Source organism: Glycine soja, chromosome 6, assembly GCF_004193775.1.
Source record: "Glycine soja cultivar W05 chromosome 6, ASM419377v2, whole genome shotgun sequence".
Lineage (NCBI taxonomy): Eukaryota > Viridiplantae > Streptophyta > Magnoliopsida > Fabales > Fabaceae > Glycine > Glycine soja.
Genome location: NC_041007.1, coordinates 2,059,116 through 2,082,151, shown reverse-complemented (window position 1 = coordinate 2,082,151; position 23,036 = coordinate 2,059,116). Strand labels below are relative to the sequence as shown.

At 33.0% G+C, this 23,036-nt stretch overlaps 2 protein-coding genes and 1 pseudogene across 2 annotated transcripts; 1 reads left to right on the top strand and 2 right to left on the bottom strand.

Annotated features, from left to right (window-relative positions):
* Positions 1–244: 244 nt before the first annotated feature.
* LOC114414094 (glycine-rich RNA-binding protein 1-like) lies at positions 245–1,131 on the bottom strand. Its single transcript, XM_028378445.1, has 2 exons — positions 666–1,131; positions 245–605 (listed from the first exon to the last, which is right to left on the bottom strand). The coding sequence occupies exons 1-2, from the start codon at positions 1,129–1,131 to the stop codon at positions 466–468; spliced, it is 606 nt and encodes a 201-aa protein (XP_028234246.1). The 3' UTR covers positions 245–465.
* Positions 1,132–3,911: 2,780 nt separating this feature from the next.
* On the bottom strand, positions 3,912–8,984 carry LOC114414106 (transmembrane and coiled-coil domain-containing protein 4-like). Its single transcript, XM_028378458.1, has 15 exons — positions 8,806–8,984; positions 8,643–8,727; positions 8,089–8,514; positions 7,667–7,835; positions 7,419–7,568; positions 7,161–7,255; positions 6,845–6,936; positions 6,287–6,357; positions 6,061–6,196; positions 5,442–5,501; positions 5,263–5,348; positions 5,088–5,164; positions 4,933–5,003; positions 4,214–4,271; positions 3,912–4,122 (listed from the first exon to the last, which is right to left on the bottom strand). Exons 1-15 carry the CDS (start codon positions 8,982–8,984, stop codon positions 3,985–3,987), a joined length of 1,893 nt encoding a protein of 630 aa, XP_028234259.1. The 3' UTR covers positions 3,912–3,984.
* A 4,890-nt stretch (positions 8,985–13,874) lies between these two features.
* Positions 13,875–19,656, top strand: LOC114414091 (annotated as a pseudogene).
* Positions 19,657–23,036: the final 3,380 nt, after the last annotated feature.

The following is a 23,036-nucleotide window of genomic DNA, read 5'->3' as shown; positions in this document are numbered from 1 at the left end:
AGTTTATCAGCATCTATAACATCTGACAACGATGCTATTGTTTAGCGAATAACATCTATTAAGTACAAGCTTGATAGGATTCACTATTACAATTATTTTTCGTAAACGTTCCTTGAATTTAAAAACCAAACTTAAAAAAATCCTTGTTAAAAAATTGTCCTAAATATTGGTAAGAAAACGAAACACATGCAATCAATATAAAAAAGTGTCAAAAATATCCTTAGACACCAAATGCTCATCAATATCCAGAAAAAAATGTGTGTATATATATAGCAAATGATATAAGATAAAAACAAAAAAGGAATGTCAACTTATACAAAATGGTTAACTAGTAATTAGTACCACATGTGCTAAAATTTTGAAATCATTATCAACTTGTAAAGACTTTGGTACCTACAGAAACAAAACGTAGATGAGTGATCGGTGCAAATTTTGAGAATTGGTGGTTTGAGCCAGCATTGATTTTCAAGGTCTGCGACAATGGGCCTTACACATATGGTGACAATCGTAGTAACAAGGTCCACCACAATGAAGAGGGCATTCCAACCTCATTCCCCGGCATCGGGTTTTTGCCATGCATTCAGCATACTCCCCCACCCTATATTCTTTCTCATCTAACATCCCTTTCTTATTATAATGATTATGATTATGTGCTCCTCTTCCACCTCCTTTCCTTTTAACACATTTCCACCCTCCTTCTCCTCCACCACCGCCTCCTCCTCCTCCTCCACCACCGCCTCCTCCTCCTCCACCTCCCCCTCCCCCTCCACCTCCACCTCCTCCTCCTCCTCCTCCTCCTCCTCCTCCTCCTCCACCACCACCCCATCCCCATCCATAACCACCTCCACCTCCTCCTCCTCCGCCACCGCCTCCACTTCCTCCATAATACCAACTAGTACTCTTGACGTGGACTTTATTATTATTGTTGTAATAGCTGTTGTGTTTTTCTTTTACTACTTCTTCATTTACGCCTTGACTTGGGAAAGTTACAAATGTTGCATTGTTGCCTTGACTAGGACTAGAACTAGAAGAAGCGTTGCCATTTATCACCTCATTGTCACATCTAATAAGCCCAACAATTGCAAGGATTAGACAGAGGACCCTTGAACTTCTTCTCAAAGCCGTCTCCATCCTTCAATTTGGCACACCACAGAAAACGAAATTTTGTACTATACTCACCCCTACTTGCATCGGTCCTTTAAGGCATAAGATATATACACATGCAGTAGTAGTAGTTGTGACAATTTTATTACTATGTCGGATCAACAACTCAACATTGTCCATTCCCACCTAATGAAATGTATAAGATATATAGCAGTTAAGTTGGACGCTATAGGATGGCTTCGTACTCACTTTGTCCCCACTCGAGCCACTTGCAATATATATGTTTTAGTACTTAGAAAGCAGTACAACCCCGGTTGTCCCCAAACGTCTCCCACTAACACTGCAAACCGGCCCCCCTTGTTGGTTTCTAATAATGGAGTGCCATCCATGATACTACTATTATAGTTAGGTTAAGGTGCTCTGTATTGAATCGTGTTTTTTATCATCAAAAATAAGTTTATATGAATGACCAAAAAATTAATTTGCAAACTTAACTCATGGATTAATATACAAACCAACTCTTACTATAAGCTTACATTTAAATGAGTCATACACTTCTAAGATCCAACTCACAAATTATATATGTGCTTTGTCAGTCAACTCACATACCTGGAGTACCTTACCTTTATCTAATTCTACTCATACAGTGGTTTTTTTTTTTTTTTTGTTATTGCTACTTATACAGTGTCTGTGTCCATTTTAACCATTTATATATGTCACCATGTCAGTATAAGGTAATGTTAGATTCTCGTAGAGCCTAATTACATGCCGCTACATGAAACAGGGTCTTTGTATATTAGCATCCCTATATGGTTATATCAATATATCATAATGGAAAATAACAAACGTAAATCCTAAAAATGGGTTGGACTTGGATAAATTAATAAACAGAAGGAAGCAAGAGATATTTAGAAACAAAAACAAAATGATAGATGCCTAAAGTTAATCAACAAAGTTACATCCCTAATTAAGGATGGACCCTTATGATTGGCTTAATTAGAATGCATCATCAGTGCACTGGTTGGTAGTTGACTACCCGCATCAACCTGGTATTATATACGTCGTATGGGTTACGATTGCTTGGCCTTTAAGCCTACGATTTCAGAGAAAGAATGCTTAATTAATACATAGTAGCGTAGTGGGAAAGTTGGGTTGCTGCGTACGTAAACCATCCACACCAGATAGGCAACTTAGTCACTTAAAAATACCCACATACCTTCCACCATCCACGTGAAACCCAATATCAAGCTAACCAACCATAACGCATAAACTAACCAATTAAAAAAAAAAAAACAGTACTATAGTCCATAATAAGCACCTTATAGCTAGCTAGTATTCAGGTATCATACGCCAGTCCCAATGTGAAATTTTGTTGATTTATGCTATTAATTAAGTAATCTTACTAGTCGAGGCAGCAGACAAATAATACATAATAGTGCTATTAATTTTTTCTTAATTATAAATTATAAAATTTGAATGTGCTATAAGAATATTAATTTGGACCATGAAATACCTAATAATGTTCAGCTTTTCTGAACTGTTTTCTTTTGGTAACTTCCCGTGAGGCATTTTGGTTTTTAGCATTCAACCCGAAAAAGCCGGTGGCCAATGGACACATGCCACACACTGCGCTCCATCTTGGGTCATTTACACAAATTTGTCAACTCAACTGGTAGCCTACTAGTTTCCATTTTCACCAATCATTTAAACAAAGCTCTATAAGTTTGCTTCCTGCCCTTATTGTCCATTTTCATGTCAGATATGGATCTTCCTTTTCACCGCAGCATACAGAAATTAACACAAACTTCCTCTGCTAACGAAAGGTACATCTAAAGTCGTCTTTTTATATCGCTTGACCTTTTTTTAATTTAAGAATTACTTTAAAGTTTAAATTAAAATTAGCATTCTTAGCTTTCAAGTTATCTAATAAAATTCTAAATTCAAAAATAGTTTTTAATTTAAATTTATTGAGTAACATAAAATTCTTAAATCTTGTAAAAGAGAAATGTCAACATACTCTGTTGAACACATCCTCTCTTATCGATTGAAATTTATGAAAAATTACAAAAAATCATGAATCTCACATCTTATTAAATGATTTTCATGATTTTTTAATTTTCAATCAATTCTAATTAATAATAAAGTGTGTTAGGAGAAGTGTGTTATTAGTACTCTCAGTCAAAAACACCTATTAGAGCATCCATAACTTATGTGTATTTTTGTATATAGAAGTTAGTTAGACAGCCAAGAGAGAGGCAACGAGTTGTTTTTTTTGGGTAAACCCAAGATATTATTTGCCTATAAGGCAAAAACTAATTAATCAAAATACTCAGATAAATTTAAGGGATTTCTCGGCAATGTTATTCCTTATGTAAGGATTTAAGATTGAACTCCAATTACATGCTTAAAGAACTAGATTATGTGTGAATCATGTCACACTAATGTAGTAAGTTGGTTATGTAATTACAACTAATCATTCTTTTTTTTTAACTTGTATATAATGCTTCACTATCTTCATGTCAACTCCTAAATTGGTTTTTTTAAAAGTTCCTTCCTTTAAGTTTTCTTTATTAAAACAACAATTTTTTTAGCTCCTTTTTTCTAAAATTCCATTTGGTTTTCGAAGGAGGAAAAAAAAATTAAAATGAAGACAGCATGAAGATCTTCAAAACTCCCTCTCCATGTCTTAGTCATCTTTTGGTAGAATGAGAGAAACAGAAAATCAAAAATAAAAAACTGATAACTCTTTTATTCACTAATTGAGAGTCATTTACAAAACACTATGACCCTTGTATTTATATGGTTTATTGTTAACTACCCTTCACATGGCAGCCTATCGAATATGTTGTTATGACAGTTACAATTCATAACTACTTTAATCTAACTCTTTTCTTCCTGTGGATTTTCTTGTCCACTTTTGAAAACAGCACAACAGTTGTCCAATTCAAGCTGCTCCAGTATTTTTTGTGTCATCCGCAAGTAGGAAGAGTGACCTTCTATAAGTTGTGTCACATCAACCTGCAAAGCAACAAAAAAAGATGGCACCTTCAAGCAATAAATGGTTGCTAAATAAACCGTTGCATTGAGCATAGGAGGGAAAACAGCTTACATTCTCAACCCCAGGAACATCAACAGGTTGGATTCCAGCTAATCCATGAGAGAGTAAACTGTGCATGTGAAAATATTTGAAAATAAATTTACGAGCTTATGGTCTCTGTAATGAGTATGATTTGTAGAAACTAGAAAGTGAAAAATGGATGAAAAGTCGTTCATTTCCTTCCAATTTCATGCCCTCGGATAAGGGGGCTAGAGTGAGAATGAGTTATACTAACAATATTTTCATTACATTGATGTAACAAACAAATATAAGTTATTCATTTCAGATTATTCATCTAATTTCCCACTTGCTTATTTTCAGCTCAACAAAGTAAACTAATGACGTGAAATTAGAATATCAGACTACGATCGATGTTAGTAGATAAATTCTGACTGGGCATCTTAGTAAATAGTAAATATTGACAGCCACATCATAAGAATCTATTACCACCTTTCAGTGAAATAGATTATTATCCTTGCTCTATATAAGATTTGAGTTATATTACACTTACAGGACATTCTCAAATATTTGTTACAATTCATTTTTTCACTTATCTCTATCACATTACTCATTTTAATTATCGATCATTTTTCTCTCTTCTCTTCTCTTCCTGCCTATGTCTTATAGATTATAAGAATTGTTATGAAAAAATTGTGTGGACTCATAGGAATTAGTTAAATGTTCAACATCTTGCTAGTGTAACTTACATAGATCATATAGATAACACATACCTGGCACGGAAAGTTATGCCTAACGTCCAATCATTGGAAGAGTAAGCATTCACAAACCTTCCAGCCACCATCTGCATGGTGACAGGATCATTAAATACTTACGAAAAAAGTTGATGGATGGAGTATTAATAAAAATGCAGAGAAGTTTCAAATACCTTTCTAGCTGCCTCCCAATTTTCCTCTCCAATTGAGATGGGAGCTCCAAGGAAAACAACCCTTTCCACTATTCCAGCTGAATAAGACAGCTTAATATGAAGAATTTATAAAGCAAACAATACAAAAACAAAATTCCAATACACAGGAAAGCAAGAGGTGATGATTCTAGATTACCATTGTCTCCTTTGGATTCAGACAAACATTGGAGACACTTGAAAATAACACGGGCTCCCAATGAAAAACCTACTAGTGTCACAGGCCTGGATCATAAATAGAAAGCTGCCAAATATATTAGATTATACAATGAGGCAACATTATTGTCAAACTTTTGCAATAATACTAGTTGGTGTCACCTGTTTCCTTGCAAGCCGTGCAACAACACTTCAGCAAGCACCTTACCAGCCCTGTCTGATCTGCTTCAACAAAGAGGACAACCAAGCTAAATATAATGTAAAAAAATTAAATGGTCATAAATAGACGACATACAACAGGATACTAAGCACCATAGTTTTGTCCCCTTCAAAAACAAATATTCAAGAGAAACCACACCTTAAAATTATTAATACTTTTCCAAGGTGAAGATAAATTTAACAGCATAACAACTACCCAAACTTTGATATCCACATCCCAATCAACGGATTTGAATTTGGAATTCATATGTATCAATATGTATGTAGATTTGGAATCTTTGCTTTTAGTTTAAGTTAAATGATCATGTGGGTTAAATCAAAGGAAATGGAATGGATCAGATTATCAGAATCAGAGGATACAGACCATTTATTACGTCCATAATAGTAATAATAAAAATAATATATCCTGAAGAGCATGAGTACTTTGGAAGCCTATAACCCGAAATTCAGAGCAACCTATCGTGTCTGTGTTTAAAATAAATTTTGGTCTCAAAGTGTTTGCTGCTTCAAATAACTATCATAGTTGCATTACATGGATACTACAATCAAGAAAAGCACTTACCTGTCCACTGCAATTGCCCATTTACTGTCAATAATATCGAATGAAGCAACTAAAGTTGCTGGCCATGCTAGAGCTGTCAGAAGTGAGCTTAATACTGTCAGCATGGCACCGTCTTTCATCAACTGGATTGCAATTACTACAATATTAACCACCAAATATCTTCAGTTTGAATATGTCAAATCTATTATCATTACTCAAGCATACATAAGGGGTTCAAAGAAACTACGTGAAGTAAGCCAGTCCTGGATGGCTGTGCTCAGTGCAATCAAATTTTTAGACTCGTATTGGAGCACGTACCTATACACACAGGTTGTTAGTATAAAAGAAATGCTAATGTAACTTTCAAGAAGACTAGGTTTGACTCTGTCAGATATTATATAACATTTAGTGAAATTAGTAATTCATTATGAAAAAGTTATTTACTATAGAAGGACACCATAAGCTTTAAGACTTGTGAGCATTTACATAATCTTCCATATTAGCATAGGTGGTTTTCTGAAAATAACCAATTAAAGATGAGGAATAAAATTTCAGATAAAAATAGAAACTAATGAAAAAACAAGTCGACTAAATTATTAGATAGTGTGTAAGAAATTTTGGAGTCATTGACTTCTGCTCGATCTAGCAAATAAAAAACATGTATTAAAATGTATCTCAAGAAAACTACTGCCACAAAGAGGAATCCAAAGATACAATTAAAACTTCATTTTTATCACAGAAGAGCACATATGTACTGTACATTACAGCAACTAAATTCTAGTTGTAGTGGATATTTTTTTCATACCTCTCCATGTTATCATTGAGACCTTCCCAAGGTTCTATAAAATCTTTCTCCTTAAATGCAAGCCCAGAAATGGAGATTCTAACTGCTAGGTGCTGAAAAATTAAAAGGAAGGTTTCACTTCAAATTTCAAAAATCATACTAGGGTAGGTCACAAGTAAGTATAATAAGATCCTTCTGAGTTCATCATCAAGTCATGTACAATACACAGTGCCTCCTAGTGAACCTGCCAAGTGCAAGTGTCCTTGCTTCACCCAAACCCCGAAACTCCTAATAGTCCAAAGAAATAAGTATAATGTAATTACATTTTGGAACTTACGCCTTCATTAATGCCTCCAACACCTTTTAACTCAAATTCCTCAAGACTTCCAATTCTTGTAGCCATCTTACTCCCAGTAAGGCCAGCTCCAGCAGCTGAATTACAAAAGAAGCAGGTAACTGAGCATTAACCCATACATTGAATAACTGTCCAAGTCCCTCTCGCCACAAATATATATAGGTTGTATGTAAATTTCTAGTTGTTCTATTGAAGATGAATGCTTTCACAACATGTATTAACCAAATTACTCCTCCACACCTCCAAATGATGCAGCAACAGCCACAGATCCAACAGCAGATCCTGTAGCGGTTGCTGCAGCAGCAAATCCACCACCAATGGCAGGAACAATGCCGCCTAGTGTAGGAGCCAAAGCACCCAATCCATGAGCAATTGCCGGGGCAGCCAAGCCTGTCAAAGCATTTCAATACTTTAAGATATTGATATTATCTCACCCTTGGGTTAGATAAATCTACCTGTGAGTTAGAGATGAAGCAGCAGATACATACCACCAGTTATAGCCATTAAGGTTCCTCCAGTTACAGCAGCTGCTCCTATGATACCTCCACGCTTCCATTTATCCCAGCTGGTTTCTGAACCTACAGATTCTTCTTCCTTGGCACCTTTTTTATTCACAGAATTCATTACAGAAAAAGCAACCATAGACTCCATTGCTTCCTGCAAAATATCACAATGAAGGTAAACTTTCAGCAACGGAGAGCTTCCCAAAAACCCAGTTTGTTAAAACCACCAAACCATAGACACATAAATACATCACAAACTATCTGCACCACATCATTAAGGAGAGAAAACTTTTTTCTATGAAGATTCACACATAAAAAACGTAACAAATAAGATTCACACATCACAAACGCAACATATAATACCATATGGTGTTTGAAATGCATGCTAGTGTTCCAAGCACACGGACCATTTCATTCCATTTGACATCAAGCCATACAGCAAGCAACCGCAGAGCCACACGGTGACGAGCATCATAGCCCTGCCTTGACTTGTCAGTATCTGCTACACAAGCTGCAACAAGTGCGTAAAGAACTGCCATTTTCTTCTCGTAACCGATAAGGTTCGCCTCCGCCAAAGGTTGTTCAAACCTTGCAATTTCTAGTGTATTAGAAGGTTGTTTCTTTAGAGGCAGCAAAGCTGAGGTCTCCATAATTTCACATACATCATCTTGGCTTCTAGTGTTGAGTCCATGGTCACCACTTGGAGAATCGGCAATAGGAGTAGTATCGTTCATGCTCATAGCCGAGGCATCAATGGCTTTGGTCAACGCGGATTCTTTATCCAATCCTTCAGGAGTAGTAGCATCACCTTCCTCTGACAGCAATTGCAAGAACTGGAATGAAACAAACATCCTTTCAGTCTTATATTTTAACAAGAAAAAAAAAATAAGTGACTTGCAAGCTGTGAATCAATTTTAACCCACAATATAGAAAATAAAAATGAAGGGAATGAACAACATACAGATCCAAGGTGATGCCCGAGTTGGGAAGAGGAAGTGGCAGTTGCCTCTAGGCCATGCCAGGACTGATCATCCACTCCAAGGAACCTGTCAATTTTTATCAACAAATTATATTATTAGAATGCAGTCTTAAAAGAATTAATTTTGTTGCGTTAAATTGAACACCTAAAAATTGGGCAAAGCAAATCAGAATTGTGCTTAATCCAAAGCTCGGGGTTATTTGAAACAGAAGCAATTCCAGAGATGCGAATTTGATGAATTTGAGAGCGGTGAAATGCGAGAGCAAACAGAGAAGCCGCAGCGTGTCTATGAGTACGCGACAAGGTTGAGGAGCTTTCCTCCATCGCTTAATTTAAAACCAAAAGCAACAAAGACATTTATTGAAATGAAAATTGAATGCAATAATCGAAACGCAAAAATGTTGTTCCGAGGAAGAAGAACAAGTATGGGGTCAGATCAGAATGTAAAACGGCTTTACTTTTTCAAACTTCAAATTCGCTTCCGACTTTGACGAATGAAAATGGCTATTTCCTATTTCCTCTCGCGCTAGCGGGAAACCATGCAACTAGAACATGCGATCACCACGTGAAGGAAGGACCTTTGTCACGAATAGCCGTACTACTAACAAATTGTTATATAAAAAATGTAGAACTAAAAACACTTTTTTTCTCTTATGAAATACACAAATCAATTTAATGTCAAACTCGTAACATAATTCAAAGTCTGTATTTAAACTGTAAGTTAAAAATAATTTTACAATATATCAAAAAACATATGCACAATAGAAAACATTTTTTTAGTTCATTTAAATTCTTGAATACATGTTCATATATATAATTATCTACTGAATGATTTTGAATACACAACAAAAATTCCATACAATTTGAATTTAATTGATTTTCAACATAGAATCTAAAATATAATCCAATCCAATATTTTTTTTAAAGAAAAGTAGTCTTTCAGTTCTTAGTTTTTTTTTTCTATTTATTTGGTTTTGAATAATTCGAATCAAATTATATATGCAATAGCATTATATATAGTCAAATTTTCTCTCTCGATGCAACAGCATTAATAAGAATTCAAACTCAAACTTAGCCAAACCAACATTTAATTTGGAGTTCCATTATGCGCACCTTCATTTATAGATAGATATGCACCAACTTACTCAGAGTTCTTCTTTTAGAGTTATTTTAACTTTTTATCATTTATTTTCTTTCTAATGATTCAAATTAATTACTTATTATAATTATTAAAAAAATAAAAATGAATAGTTGAGAATGAAAAATAATTTTAAAAGAGTTAAGTGGATCAAATCATATATATATATATAACTTGCCTGTGTAGCTTTATCAATTTTGCAGAAAAAAAAGCTGCCGGCCCAAATAGCTTGTTACTCACTTTTTTTTTTCAGCATATGCGAATTTAGAATGGAGTTCTAAATATCCAGGGTGAAATGCTTGGTAATATCAAAGTGGTATGGATTTTTTTTTTTTTTTTTATCGGAAGTGGTATGGATCTATGTGATCATGCAACGTTGTGCATCTTACAAACTGGAATTAGTTTTTCACGAGATAGAAAGAAAAAAAAAAGAGAGAGAGAGAGAGAAAGTGCACCCCGGTAATGGAAAGAGCGTGATTATTTGGAGATCTAACAAATGTCATATGGTACATTATTTGTATAATAATAATTTATTTTGAGCCATGCAAGTACAACAAAAACATTATCATGATAATCAGCGGTGATCAGAAATTTAATTAAAAAGCATACATTACTGATGATGATTTAATTTCTCTTGTTGATGAGGAATGGGAGCGCCCCTGCCTCTTCTCCAATTACCAGGAGAAGGGTTCCAAATGCCATAATCATCTGCATGATAAAGTTCATCACCTCCGTTAACTTGATCATGCATCTGTGTTGAGAATGGTGGTATCAATGTATCCAATGTAGATATTGCATATATTGTGATCGTCATAACCACTGCCATCTTACTTAACTTCCACATTGTCGAGGTCATGATTTTGATTTCAATGATAATTTTGCATCCCATAATTCGAGTCTTTTATTTAACAGTTCAAAGTAGTCTTTGCGTGACTCTTAGAAAATCTTGTATTTGAATGAAATTATACTATTATTTTCTAATTAACTATCTTCACTATAATTGAGGATTTCTACTTTATTTCTTCTTCTTAAAATTAGTATTGTAATATATATCGTATATATTATTGTATCATATATATATATATATATATATATATATATATATATATATATATATATATATATATAAAATACTATAACAATATAATTATATACATAATATATATATATATATATATATATATCATTATAATAAATAATATTATAGTATTTACGTCTAAAAGATTAAAAAATTAAATTAATAATATTTTTATTATTTTTTGTACATATTCAAAGTGACGGATCATTTAACACCTTATTTTTTGTTCATTTTTATTACTTATTTCTATTATTTTTCTGTCATTTTCTTATCTATATATTTTCTGCCCACGTCAATGGCTTTCCTTTTTATTTTCTCATTTATTTGTGTATTTTTTCTGCCCATTTAAATGATTTACTCCATTATTATTATTTTGCTTGCTTGCATGATTTTTCACACATTTTACGCTCGATTTTATAAAAAAAATCCTCATTTATTCATTCGAATAATTTCTCTCACCTATTTGCACGGTTTTCTTGTTACTCGTTTGAATGATTTTATTTTTTTCTACTCATTTTTATAGTACTCTTTTCTAGTCATTTCTCTCACTCCTTTGCAAAAAAAAAAAAATTATTAATTCTTGAGAATAATATTCCAAATTTTAGTTGTTATTTCTTGCGAATAATATTTGGTTACGAGATACTTTTTTACAATTTGATATAAAAAATTTCATGCCAAAATATCATTATTAACTTACTTATAAAATACCATTTGAATGAGAATAATTAGAGTTTTTGTGGAATTTCTTTCTTTGCTCGCACCGAACGAATGACATATATCATGTTCGTTGCATGTTCTGCATAGCAATCATCTAGGTGCAAACATTAAATGGAAAGGATTTACGCCATATTAGCGCTAGTTTACCATGTTGTTATTAATTAATTAGGCACGTCAAAATTGAAAAGTTAGTCCAATAGTCTCAGTAAATAAATCTAATAATTTGGTAGATGGGGTGGGTGGAAATAATTGGCGTTCGAGTTAATACTACATGAAATTGTAGAGATGCAATAAATTATTATTATTTATTTTGCTAAGAAGATGCAGTCAATTATTAACCATTTCAACAAAACCAAACTAAAATAACCATTAGTTAGTAATTCCATAAATATTTAAATGACTTAAACTTTATAGAGAGTATATTAATATTGGAATTTGCATTAATTTAAATATTGTGGTTGTTAGATGTATTAATAAGTGTGAATTTGAGTATAATGAAAAATAGGAGTTATAAATTTAGGTGATATAATTATATGAACTTAAAAAGTTATATATTAACATTATAAAATTTCTACGTAGTTAACTAAAAATAAATCATGTTAAGGGTGAATTTTATACCTTACAAAAAGGTGAATTTTAAATTAATAATTGTAGAAGTCAGCATCATATATATATATGACAATCTTTTACTGTTTCACAATATAAAAAATCTTTATGTTGTCCATGAATACATTATTCTCATGTTCTTTGCGTGTTCAGTTTAACAATAATCATAAAATCACATAGGTGAAAATATGTAGAGGAATTTGATATTTATAACATAGCATGTTAATCAGTAAGGTGCAAATGTAATGATCAGTATGTTGTCTCATTTTACCATAAAATGTTGGGAGTCATTTAGATGCTAATTTAGCAACTAAGAAATGTAATTAGACCTAAAATAAATTTATATATCCTATTGTATAACAGGTTTATATCGTCCTTTAGAGATTTTGAGCCTTGTATAAAATAATTTAGTTTATCTTTGACTCTTATAAATATGGTTAATGTTAACAATGTTAAGTACGTATTTCTACTGACTTAGTATCGAAATATCTTTTATTCTTTTGTAGAAATTCACCTCTCGTCCACAGCATCACAAATTCACATGCTGTAATGAAGAGAAGTACTTTCAGTCATATGCTTCAAATCTTGATAAGCAAAAAGACACACCTCATTCAAGTTAATCCCAAAATTTAGTGAAAATCCATAATCCAACCTTGAGCACAACAAAACTTATTTCGTTCTATTAGATATCAAAGGGACTAAAACAAACTTAAAAGTGTATGCATATAGATTAAAGCAAGTAAAAAAAATATGTGTAAAGACTAAAACAAACAAATAATAAGTCTAATAACTAAAAACATAAATATTGTGCAAATATACGAATTAAATAAATAATTAAACCTAAAATTAATAACTTATAGAATCTAAAATACTACTTCCAATATTTTATATAACAAACAAATTAGATCACTTTTTTTATCTTAATTATATGAAACATGTACGGCTTTCAAATGTATTAGTGTTAATTTTTTTTATACTTTTAATTTATTATAAATTTATTTTTTAAACATATTATAAAGTCTATTATTGAGGATTTTAACTCATTTTTCATCAAAGTATATATATTTATTGTACTATTAACAACATAAACCATTCTTATTGGTTAAAAAAATATTCTTTAAATTATAAGGAGTGTCATTAAATATAATTATCTCTTAAACTATTTAATTTTATAAATCTTTTTTTGGATAAAATTTAAATATGTGAAAATATTAGTTAAAATAAATTATTTTAACTATATTTTTTTGTTATTCTTTTAAATTAAGTGTTTATTTGTTATACACAGTAAAGTAACAGGATTGGGGCAGTAAAGTTGAGAGAAATAGGGCACGTGGAGGAAAAACAAGGGTCAAAATAGTGATTGAACTTGAAATTTTTAGCGGGGTTAACGGTTTTATGTCTGGCAGGTGGGTGCGGAATCCAGAAGAAGAACAACGGTTTTGCCTTTCATTCCCTAATAACATCTCATTCTCCACTCCGTTCTCTCTTTCTCCGGTCACCCGCCGGTGACAGAGAGACACAGAACGGTTCCACAGTTTTCTACTCATTTCATCACCTCATCTTATTCCCTTCATTTTTTGTCCGTCGTGTTACATAAATAATGCGGCAGAGAAAAACGGATTGTGTTGTTGCGACAATCTCAATCGTGCCTGTAAGGTAAATAATGCGCTAAGTGATGGTGAAGACCGGAGATACAGCGTCCATGGCAGACGTCAAAGAGGAGCAGGGAAACATGGCTCTGTCAAATCCTCTGGAAGAGAGAATCTTCGTTTCCATCAGAGTAAGACCTTTGAACGATAGAGAAAAAGCCAGGCACGATGTTCCCGATTGGGAATGCATTTCTGGCAACACCATCAGATACAAGAACAACGGCCATGCGGAACCGCGACCACTCTCAATGGATACCTACGCCTTTGGTAACAATTGTTAATTATATTCATGATCAATGTTTTCTCTCTTTAACGTATTTTTATGGATTTTTTAAATTTATATCACAATTCCTGTTTTATTCGAAACAGATAGGGTGTTTGGGGAAAGGTGCAATACAAAGCAGGTTTATGAACAAGGGATTAAGGAAGTTGCCCTTTCAGTAGTTAGGGGTATTAACTGTGAGTAATCTTCTTTTTCTATAATTCCTTATTCCTGATTGTGTAATATGTATATTTCTGTGTTGGCTTTGAGGGGTTTCTCTTTCTCATTGGTGAAACTGAAACATAATCTCAGCTAGCATTTTTGCTTACGGGCAAACAAGCAGTGGAAAGACACACACCATGTCTGGCATTACTGAATATGCTGTGAGGGATATCTATGAATATATAGAGAAGGTACAAGACAATTCAAATCCTGGTTTCACCTTACAGTGAAATGGATGATGATGTTCTTTGATTGTGGTCAAACGTTGACATTTTGTTGTTGCTTTCAGCACAAAGACAGAGAATTTGTTGTCAAGTTCTCTGCCATGGAGATCTATAATGAAGCTGTCAGAGACCTTCTCAATGCAGGTGCTACTTCACTAAGAATTCTAGATGATCCAGAGGTAAATTTAGTGACATAATTTCCCTGTTCTGTTAAAGAATTTCTTTCTTAGTTGTTTTGAATGGTTGAGCATATGTGCACCTCAAACAGAAAGGGGCTGTTGTTGAGAAACTCACAGAAAAGACACTGACAGAGAGGAGACAGTTGCAGCAACTACTTTCAATATGTGCAGGTATTGGGTGTTCTATTATAGTATTTTACTATTTTACAGCTTTATATGATTTCAAGCCATATCTGCAAAATTAGATTATTTTGGATCTGACATTAGTCCTTTCGATTCTATATCCAAACTTAGCTCTAATGTTATTGTCGTGTGCAGAAAGTTTGCCCTTAATTGCACATTATTATGCATTAGAAGCGCACAAGGCTTTTTATGCTTTCCTGTTGTATTTAGATCTTGATTTGAAATTTTGTTGTTTGTGTATCTTGCAGCTGAAAGGACAACGGAAGAGACGGCCATGAATGAAACTAGCTCTAGATCTCACCAAATTCTTAGATTGGTATTTATTTTATCATTAAATTACTTAGTAATTGAGATAATTCTTCTCATTTTATTTCCAAATTTTCTCAAAATGATGATTCCTGCAGACGGTTGAAAGTAATCCTTGTGATTATGCAGACACCGCAAGATCCGGAGCTCTCTTCGCCAGTGTGGTATGATCTTTTCTGCTTTTTATCCTATGCAGGAGTGTTTCTGCGTGTATTAATTGACTAGTACATGAAATGAACAAGAGTTGGTTTCGTTGTACAGAATTTTGTTGATCTAGCAGGAAGTGAGCGTGCTTCTCAAACAATGTCAGCAGGCTCAAGATTGAGAGAAGGTAGCCACATAAATCGCAGTTTACTGAGCCTTGGAACTGTAATTCGGAAACTAAGGTAGAATTCCATCCCATGTACTAAGTTAAATTTTGGATGATTATGGGTTTAAGTTACATCACAAACACTATAATGACAGTTATCATTTTTTTATCTCTTTTTGTATCACATTATATCACCTATCATAGATAGGTGAAAAATTATGTATGGACACCACCATGCTAATTGACTTGGAGAGAAAGGAGAAAAGTGTAAATATGATAAGTGATACAACCTGATTGGTAAAGAAAGATGGAGATAAATGACATGTATTAACGGAGTGTTTGTGTTGTTTAGATGTTCACATATAATTACCCTTAAATTTTATATCTAGTTGCCTCTTATTTAAGTTTGCTCACCCTGCAATGACAGGATATTGATGTAGTTCATTGAGAGTCTGAAACTGCTGCTTGAATGTTCTGCTTATGGGTGGGTGTAGTAGTTTTGGTAGATTAAGAAATCTGAAACAACAGGATTCGTTCATTGTTGCTGATATTATCTTTCTTGTATAACATTAATGTTTCTTAGGTAGGACATTTTTTTTGGTGACTTATTAGCTACGAACGATATTACAACTCACTAGTTTCTTCTTTGTTCCAAACAATGACCACTCGTAAATTGGGATCAAGAAGATTTGAAACCTCACGCACTAACTCGCTAAGTCACTACACAGCCATGCTTGCTGCATTCTCCGAAGAAAGGAATCCTAATATGCTAAAGACCAATTGAAACGAATTTGGGTTCTAGAAATTAAACTTTGACGGGGGTAGGTTTTGATACTTCAGGTTTTTCTCAATCGACCAGTGCCACATAAATATTTAAAAAAAACTTGTAATTATTTTCATAACAAGTAACAAAAAATGTCTTGACGTAAATTAATACTTTTCATACAACATGTTAATATATTTATATTAGTATAATTTATTTTTGAAAAATACATTTTTAAACATTCCTTAATTTTAATTCAGTCTCTGAAAAAACTATTCAACCCAATTTAGTTCCTAAAGTAAAAATAAAAAATCACAAAATATTTTTTCAAAATTAGAAAAATGGGTGGAGGTGAAGCTAAATTTAATCCAACCCATCACTTTAGCTCCCCAGAAATTTAGGGGTGGTCGATGATGTTTTGCTGACACTAGATACTCCATTTGAAGATCCTGATCCCAGTTTGTTTGGTAGTCATGCAAGTCCTATTTAAATTTGTATAGATATAAGAAATAAGAACTAGCAATTATAAAGAGACATTTTTGGGGAATTTAATCCAAGCGCGCTCCATGCTAGTCATCAATAAAAGTTCTCTTTTTTTAATTTTATTTTATAGTTCCTTCTATTTTCTTCTTCACTTCGTTACTTCATCAATTACATATACAGAATAAAACTCTAAATTCTAAACCACAATTATTGCATGCAGCAAGGGAAGAAATGAACACATACCTTACAGAGACTCTAAGCTTACTCGCATTCTGCAGAACTCTTTAGGTGGTAATGCCAGAACAGCGATCATTTGTACCATTAGCCCTGCAAGGAGCCAGAGTGAGCAATCAAGAAATACTCTGCTTTTTGCTGGTTGCGCAAAACAGGTGACTACTAATGCTCGGGTCAATCTAGTAATGTCGGACAAGGTTTTGGTAAAGCAACTACAAAATGAATTGGCTAGATTGGAGAATGAGTTGAGGAGCTTCACCCCAAATACCATGTTACTTAAGGAGAGAGAACTTCAGATTCAACAGGTGAGGGCAGACTCAATAAATTGGGTTCTTTTGTTTTAATTTATGACAAATGCTTTTAAATAGTACTCTTGGTTAAAGAAGTGATCATTTCTTTCATTCATTGCCAAAAGCCATTTAACAAGCACAGATAAAATATTTACAAAATGGGAATATAGAAAGGAGACAAATTTGGTGTAGTGCATTTTATTTTTGATCATTTTTATTCAGCTTGTCCTTTTCTCTCTGTCTAATTCGAAAACATGCAGATGGAAAAAGAGATCAAAGAATTGACTCGGCAACGTGATCTCTTTCAATCTCGTGCTGAAAATATGGTCCAACCTGCTGGGAAAGATCGGCTTTTAAGAGTAGACAAAGATTCGGCCTCGGAATCTTCAGGTGCTGTTGCTAAGAATCTTCTTTGCAGGACAGACAGCGCATCTGAGAGTCTTGACAGAACAACAACCAGTTTACAGCACACTGAGAATTCTGAAGACAACTTTCTCTTGGATGGCAATTCTCCCACGTTTGCTGGGCCTGACCCATGTCATGGTTGGGAGGAGATGACAAGCAGCAGAGAATCTGAAGAAAACTGCAAGGAAGTTCCATACTTTGAAATAAAAGAAGTCGAGACAGAACACAAAACAGATGTTAATAATACGCCTCCCATTCCTGTTTTTGAAGAAACTGGAGGAAATACACCCATGATACAAGTTGTGAATGTAATTGCTAAATCATCCTCAAGAAATGAGCTTAGAGAGTTGAGTCTTGTTGCCGTAGATAATAGTCAAAATGCTCTGGAGGGAAAAACCGATGAGAGCCTACAAAATACCAAAGATCTTATTGTGGACATCTCTAAGAAATCCAATGGGTCCTCTGAATCCGAATCACATATCTCGAATGCCATGTCTCCTCCTCAAATAGATAAGGAAACTTCAATACTTCCTCAGATCACTAGTAATTTGGAGCAGAATGAGTCACCTCAGTTTAATAAGTTGGACCAGGAATCCACCTCACCTCCTCAGTGCGATGTGCAAGAGCTTAAAACTACGTTACCTCCTCAACTTGATAAGCCATATTCTGCTAGTTTGGTTTCCTTTGAGGACAAGCTACCTGAATCGAATTTACAAGCTACAAAAAGAAACTCTTCCAGAAAATATTCTCCAATTCACTATAGGGATGCTTCAGTTGAGCATAAAACTACGTTACATCCTCAACTTGATAAGCCGGATTCTACTAGTTTGGTTTGCTTTGAGGACAAGCTACCTGAATCGAAGTTACAAGCTCCAAAAAGAAACTCTTCCAAAAAATATATTCACTATAGGGATGCTTCAGTTGAAGATGTAGAATCCCTTTGGGATTCTGATGTGGAGGATACTGCCAGCGTCCTCAATTTTGTTGGAAAAATGAATGAAAGGGCTAAGCAAAAGCCATTCAACAAGGACATGGATGATATTATGGTATGCACCAGACCCACTTACCAACACATACTCGGATGCTGTCTATCTTTCTTGCGCTATTCCTCATTATTCATAATTTTACTTATTTATCAGGTACGTGCAAGGACATCTGGAATCAATAAACGTGTGAGCAAAGTAAAAGGGGTCAGTTTCCATGGAGGTCCGAGGACGTTGACGCCTTATAATTTTGAGAGGCAGCAGAGAGATACAATCCAACTTTGGGATGCATGTAATATACCGTTGGTACACAGATCCTATTTTTTCCTTCTCATCAAAGGTGAACTTGCGGATTCTGTGTACTTTGATGTAGAGCTCAGGCGTTTGTCCTTCCTTAAGGACACTTTTTTTAGCGCAACAAACATTGCAGGACATGGTTCGGATGTCACACCTAATTCAAGGTAAAATCTTCTTGTTTCATGAATAGAGTTTCAACATGCAATTCACATTTACATTTGCAAACATGATCATCAATCATGTTATATTGATTAATTTTCACACATTTTTCATTGAACAGCTTGATGTCACTGAATCGTGAGAGGAAAATGCTAAGCAAGCAAGTGCATAAGAAGTTCTCGATGAAGGAAAGAGAGGAACTTTACGTGAAGTGGGGTATTGATTTGAAGTCAAAACACAGAAGTGTGCAGTTGGCGTGGCGGTTATGGACGAATACAAAAGACTTGAACCACGTAAGGGAAAGTGCAGCACTTGTTGCGAAGCTGGTTGGTTTTATAAACTCGGGTGAGGCCCCAAAGAAAATATTTGGGTTTGGCTTCTTAGTCCGTCGTAAGTAAAGACCGATACTTGGAAGGACACGGACATTTCATTTTCGCAGTTACACACTCACTCACTCACTTCTAATTCAGGTCGCTTCAATTAGTGTTTCGATCTTCTCCCACTTTTTACTTATGGATTGTCAGTATCTCTGTATTGAAAATAAATGTAAGATAACACTGACAGTGATTAATTTAAAGTGGGTTAATTATGTTTTTAGTATTATTATAAATTTCACTTTTATCTTTTAATAAATTTTTAAGTTTTAAATATATTTTTAATTCTTATAATTTAGTATTATATTATTTTTTGTTTTTGAAAAAAAAAAATAATCCTTAAAAATTATATTTATTTTAATTTTCATTCTTAAAATATTTTAAATAATATTTTTTATTATTTAAATCATTATCTCGAGTATTTTAAAAAAACATAATTTGTTACGAAAAACAAAAATAATATTTTAAATTATAAGGATTAAAAGTATATTAATTTTTTTATTTTTACTTTTTAGTTCTTTTTTCTGTTATCAATTTTGATATCTACTCTTATGTAAAAAAATTATTTAAAGACTAAAAAAAATTCTTAAAAAGTTTAAGAGTAAAAAACATAATTAATCCATTAAAAGTAAATGCTTTATATCTCAATTCATCCTCATTTGTTCGGCGTGAATAAGATTATTGGGTTTTTTTTTCTACGGATTTCTTTCTTTCTTCTTTTTTAACAACTTAATAACTTTGGATGCAGGCTGTTTTTTGCTATCTAAGAAAAACCACAGTAGTAGGGGGGAAACAGAAAATAAAAGAAAGACAATTTGTGCGAAGAAATCCAGATATGATATCTCGCTCCACCGTGAGAAACTGAATTATCACAACAAATATATAGAATAATTTATACAAAAGAGAGACGGGAACGGAAGGAAGAAATATGTAAAATGAGATAAGTGATATAATGGAAAGAGGTAAAAAAGAAGAAAAAAAAGTGTTGTATAAATTGTTATACTTTGTGTAGTTATATAAATTATTGTTTAATTTATTGTATAAATATTGAATTATTCTTAAGCCTTTTATAAAATCTTCGGTTTCATTATATGATTTTCATTTTAACATTCGTTTTTTATATATTGACATTTTTACTTTTCAACAAAACATTAAAATTTTATTTTAATTTCCCTCCAAATAAATGTTATTGTCTTTGAATATTTAATTATATATTTATAAAAATTAAGAAAGAGAGTAAGAATAGGTTAATAAGATTGATCGCTGATCATAGATTGAAATAGACAATAAATTAAATAAAACCACTAAATGATATTAAAATTTGAAAACCTAAGAGAGTGTTACTAGAAATGTTGCATTGCTGCTAGGAGAGTGAGATTCATGACTATGAGATGAAAGTATTTAAATGAAAGAAAGTGGAGAGATCCGACTGAGAGGTTGAGAAAGTAAATAACCTTAGACCTTTATATATACAAGAGGATAGAGGGATTTTTGTTGATGCAAATGAAAAATAATGAAAGGAAAAAATATATATTTAAATATACTAAATAATAAAATTATTGTTTATTTTGATTATTTTAAATTTTTATAAATTTATCATTTATCTTATAAAATATACATCTCATGCTAGAAAAATCAAATATCTCACGCGAATATTTTTTTAATACAGTTAAATTGAATTATTGATTGCTGATAAGATAAAATTTAATAATTAATATTGCTTTAGAGGTACTTTCCTATTTTCAAATTTCATTTTAACAACATAAGTGATAAAAGTTAATACTATTAAAGATGAGAGAAACATGAGCAGATGACTGTCAAAAAATAAATTCTGATTTTGATTTAAGTATAAATAACATTAAATTAGGAGTTATGCTTTCATTTAAACAATTAAACCTGAACATAGAAAAAGAAATACGCTATTTATGTCAAGCCATTAATTTTAACCTCGGTCATGTAGGTCAAGCCACGAAACCCACTAAATATATTAATATGACCCACTGATATAACAACCCTACTTATTGTGTTCACAATTAAAATGGGTTGATTGATCCATGAATTGATGTCGTACATTGATTTCAATGTTGGCTAACCTACACACCCATTTATGAAAGAAGCATAGAACCAACTCCCTGTCTTGGGTGGGTGAACCCTGCAGCTCCGTTCGTTTATATTTTGAACCACCAAATGCAAGAGAGCGTGATTGTTTCACAATAATTTATCTATATTTTCCTAGACACCTACTATAAAATAGAATAACATGGACATCTATATTATTTTATATTTTGATATCTTAACAGTGAGAAAAATATATATGAGATCATATAAAAAGAAAGAGACAAAGAAAAATAAAGAGTAACAAATAAATATTTATAACAATAATTTACTTTCAACCCACTTTACCACAAGAAAAAGTTGATTCCTGGTAAGTGTTATGCACACGTCATTTGTATACTGAAATCACAGTTTTTATCTAATTTTTTCTTTTTTTTATTGTTTCTTTTGTGTTAAAACAACAAAACTTAGTTTCTTATGAGTTTTTATACAGAATATACTAAAGTTAATGATTTTATAGTAATTTTGGTTTTATTTTGTATATAGATGTAAAGGTATGGAAGAAGATGGAAGAATTGAAATGTCGCCTTCAACGTGACATCCTTGCTTAGTGCATCAAGATCGCTCAGTCCAAGACGTCCACTTAGCGCAAGGAGCCAACCTGGAGGCTAACTATAGAGTGCATATGGCAGCTTAGCACACATGTGACGCTTAGCCCGCATATGGCAGCTTAGCACACATGGATCTAGCAGTCGAGCCCACGATCACTTATGTTTGTTTGGATTTTGCATGTGCGCTTAGCTCACACATGTAGGCTTAGCGCACAGTGGTAGTGGTGGTGGTTAATGTCATTAAGTGGGAAGATATTTGCAAAAAGTGATTTTTATATATAAAAAGCAACATTCATTCAAAAAGGATATACTTCACAACAAAGCAAGGTAAAAAGGAGAGGAACTCCATTACCGGCCGGTGCAAGGAAAATTCATTTTTCGGAGCTTTGACCGATCCGTTTCACTCTATTTTGTTTCTATTAAATCTCCTATAATTTACTCCACTTATCTGTAAGCCCCTTATGACAATAAGAGGCTAAAACTTCATTGTATTTGGTGCTCTGTAATCCAAAACTCTTTATGATGTAATGATTCTGAACAATCTTTTAATATAATGTTGTTATTATTGTTTATGTCTGTGCTGATTCACATATTTATGGTTTGATCCATCTTTGTGTACTGTTTTAGGATATAAATATTGGAAAATGTTTCTATGCTAAAAATTTGGGAAGAACATCTAAAGTGAGTTATATCTAGGGATAGAGCGGTGTTCTTTAGCCTGTTCATACGTATATGCTCTTAATGCAAATCATTTAGTAATCAATCGCCTGTGGATTGAGATCTATATTAGGTGATTTAGGTTATTTAACTCGAGTGATTTTGATTAGAATAAAATAGAATATGCGAGT

What these genes read in the sequence shown, in the direction of transcription:
- LOC114414094 (XM_028378445.1), bottom strand. Translation starts at nt 1,131, where the DNA reads ATGGAGACGGCTTTGAGAAGAAGTTCAAGGGTCCTCTGTCTAATCCTT. An exon ending in ATGTGTTAAAAGGAAAGGAG is followed by an intron (nt 606 to 665) that starts GTGGAAGAGGAG and finishes TAGATGAGAAAG; the next exon opens with AATATAGGGTGGGGGAGTAT.
- LOC114414106 (XM_028378458.1), bottom strand. Translation starts at nt 8,984, where the DNA reads ATGGAGGAAAGCTCCTCAACCTTGTCGCGTACTCATAGACACGCTGCG. An exon ending in TCGGGCATCACCTTGGATCT is followed by an intron (nt 8,515 to 8,642) that starts GTATGTTGTTCA and finishes GTTTCATTCCAG; the next exon opens with TTCTTGCAATTGCTGTCAGA. An exon ending in TGAATCCAAAGGAGACAATG is followed by an intron (nt 5,165 to 5,262) that starts GTAATCTAGAAT and finishes TGTCTTATTCAG; the next exon opens with CTGGAATAGTGGAAAGGGTT.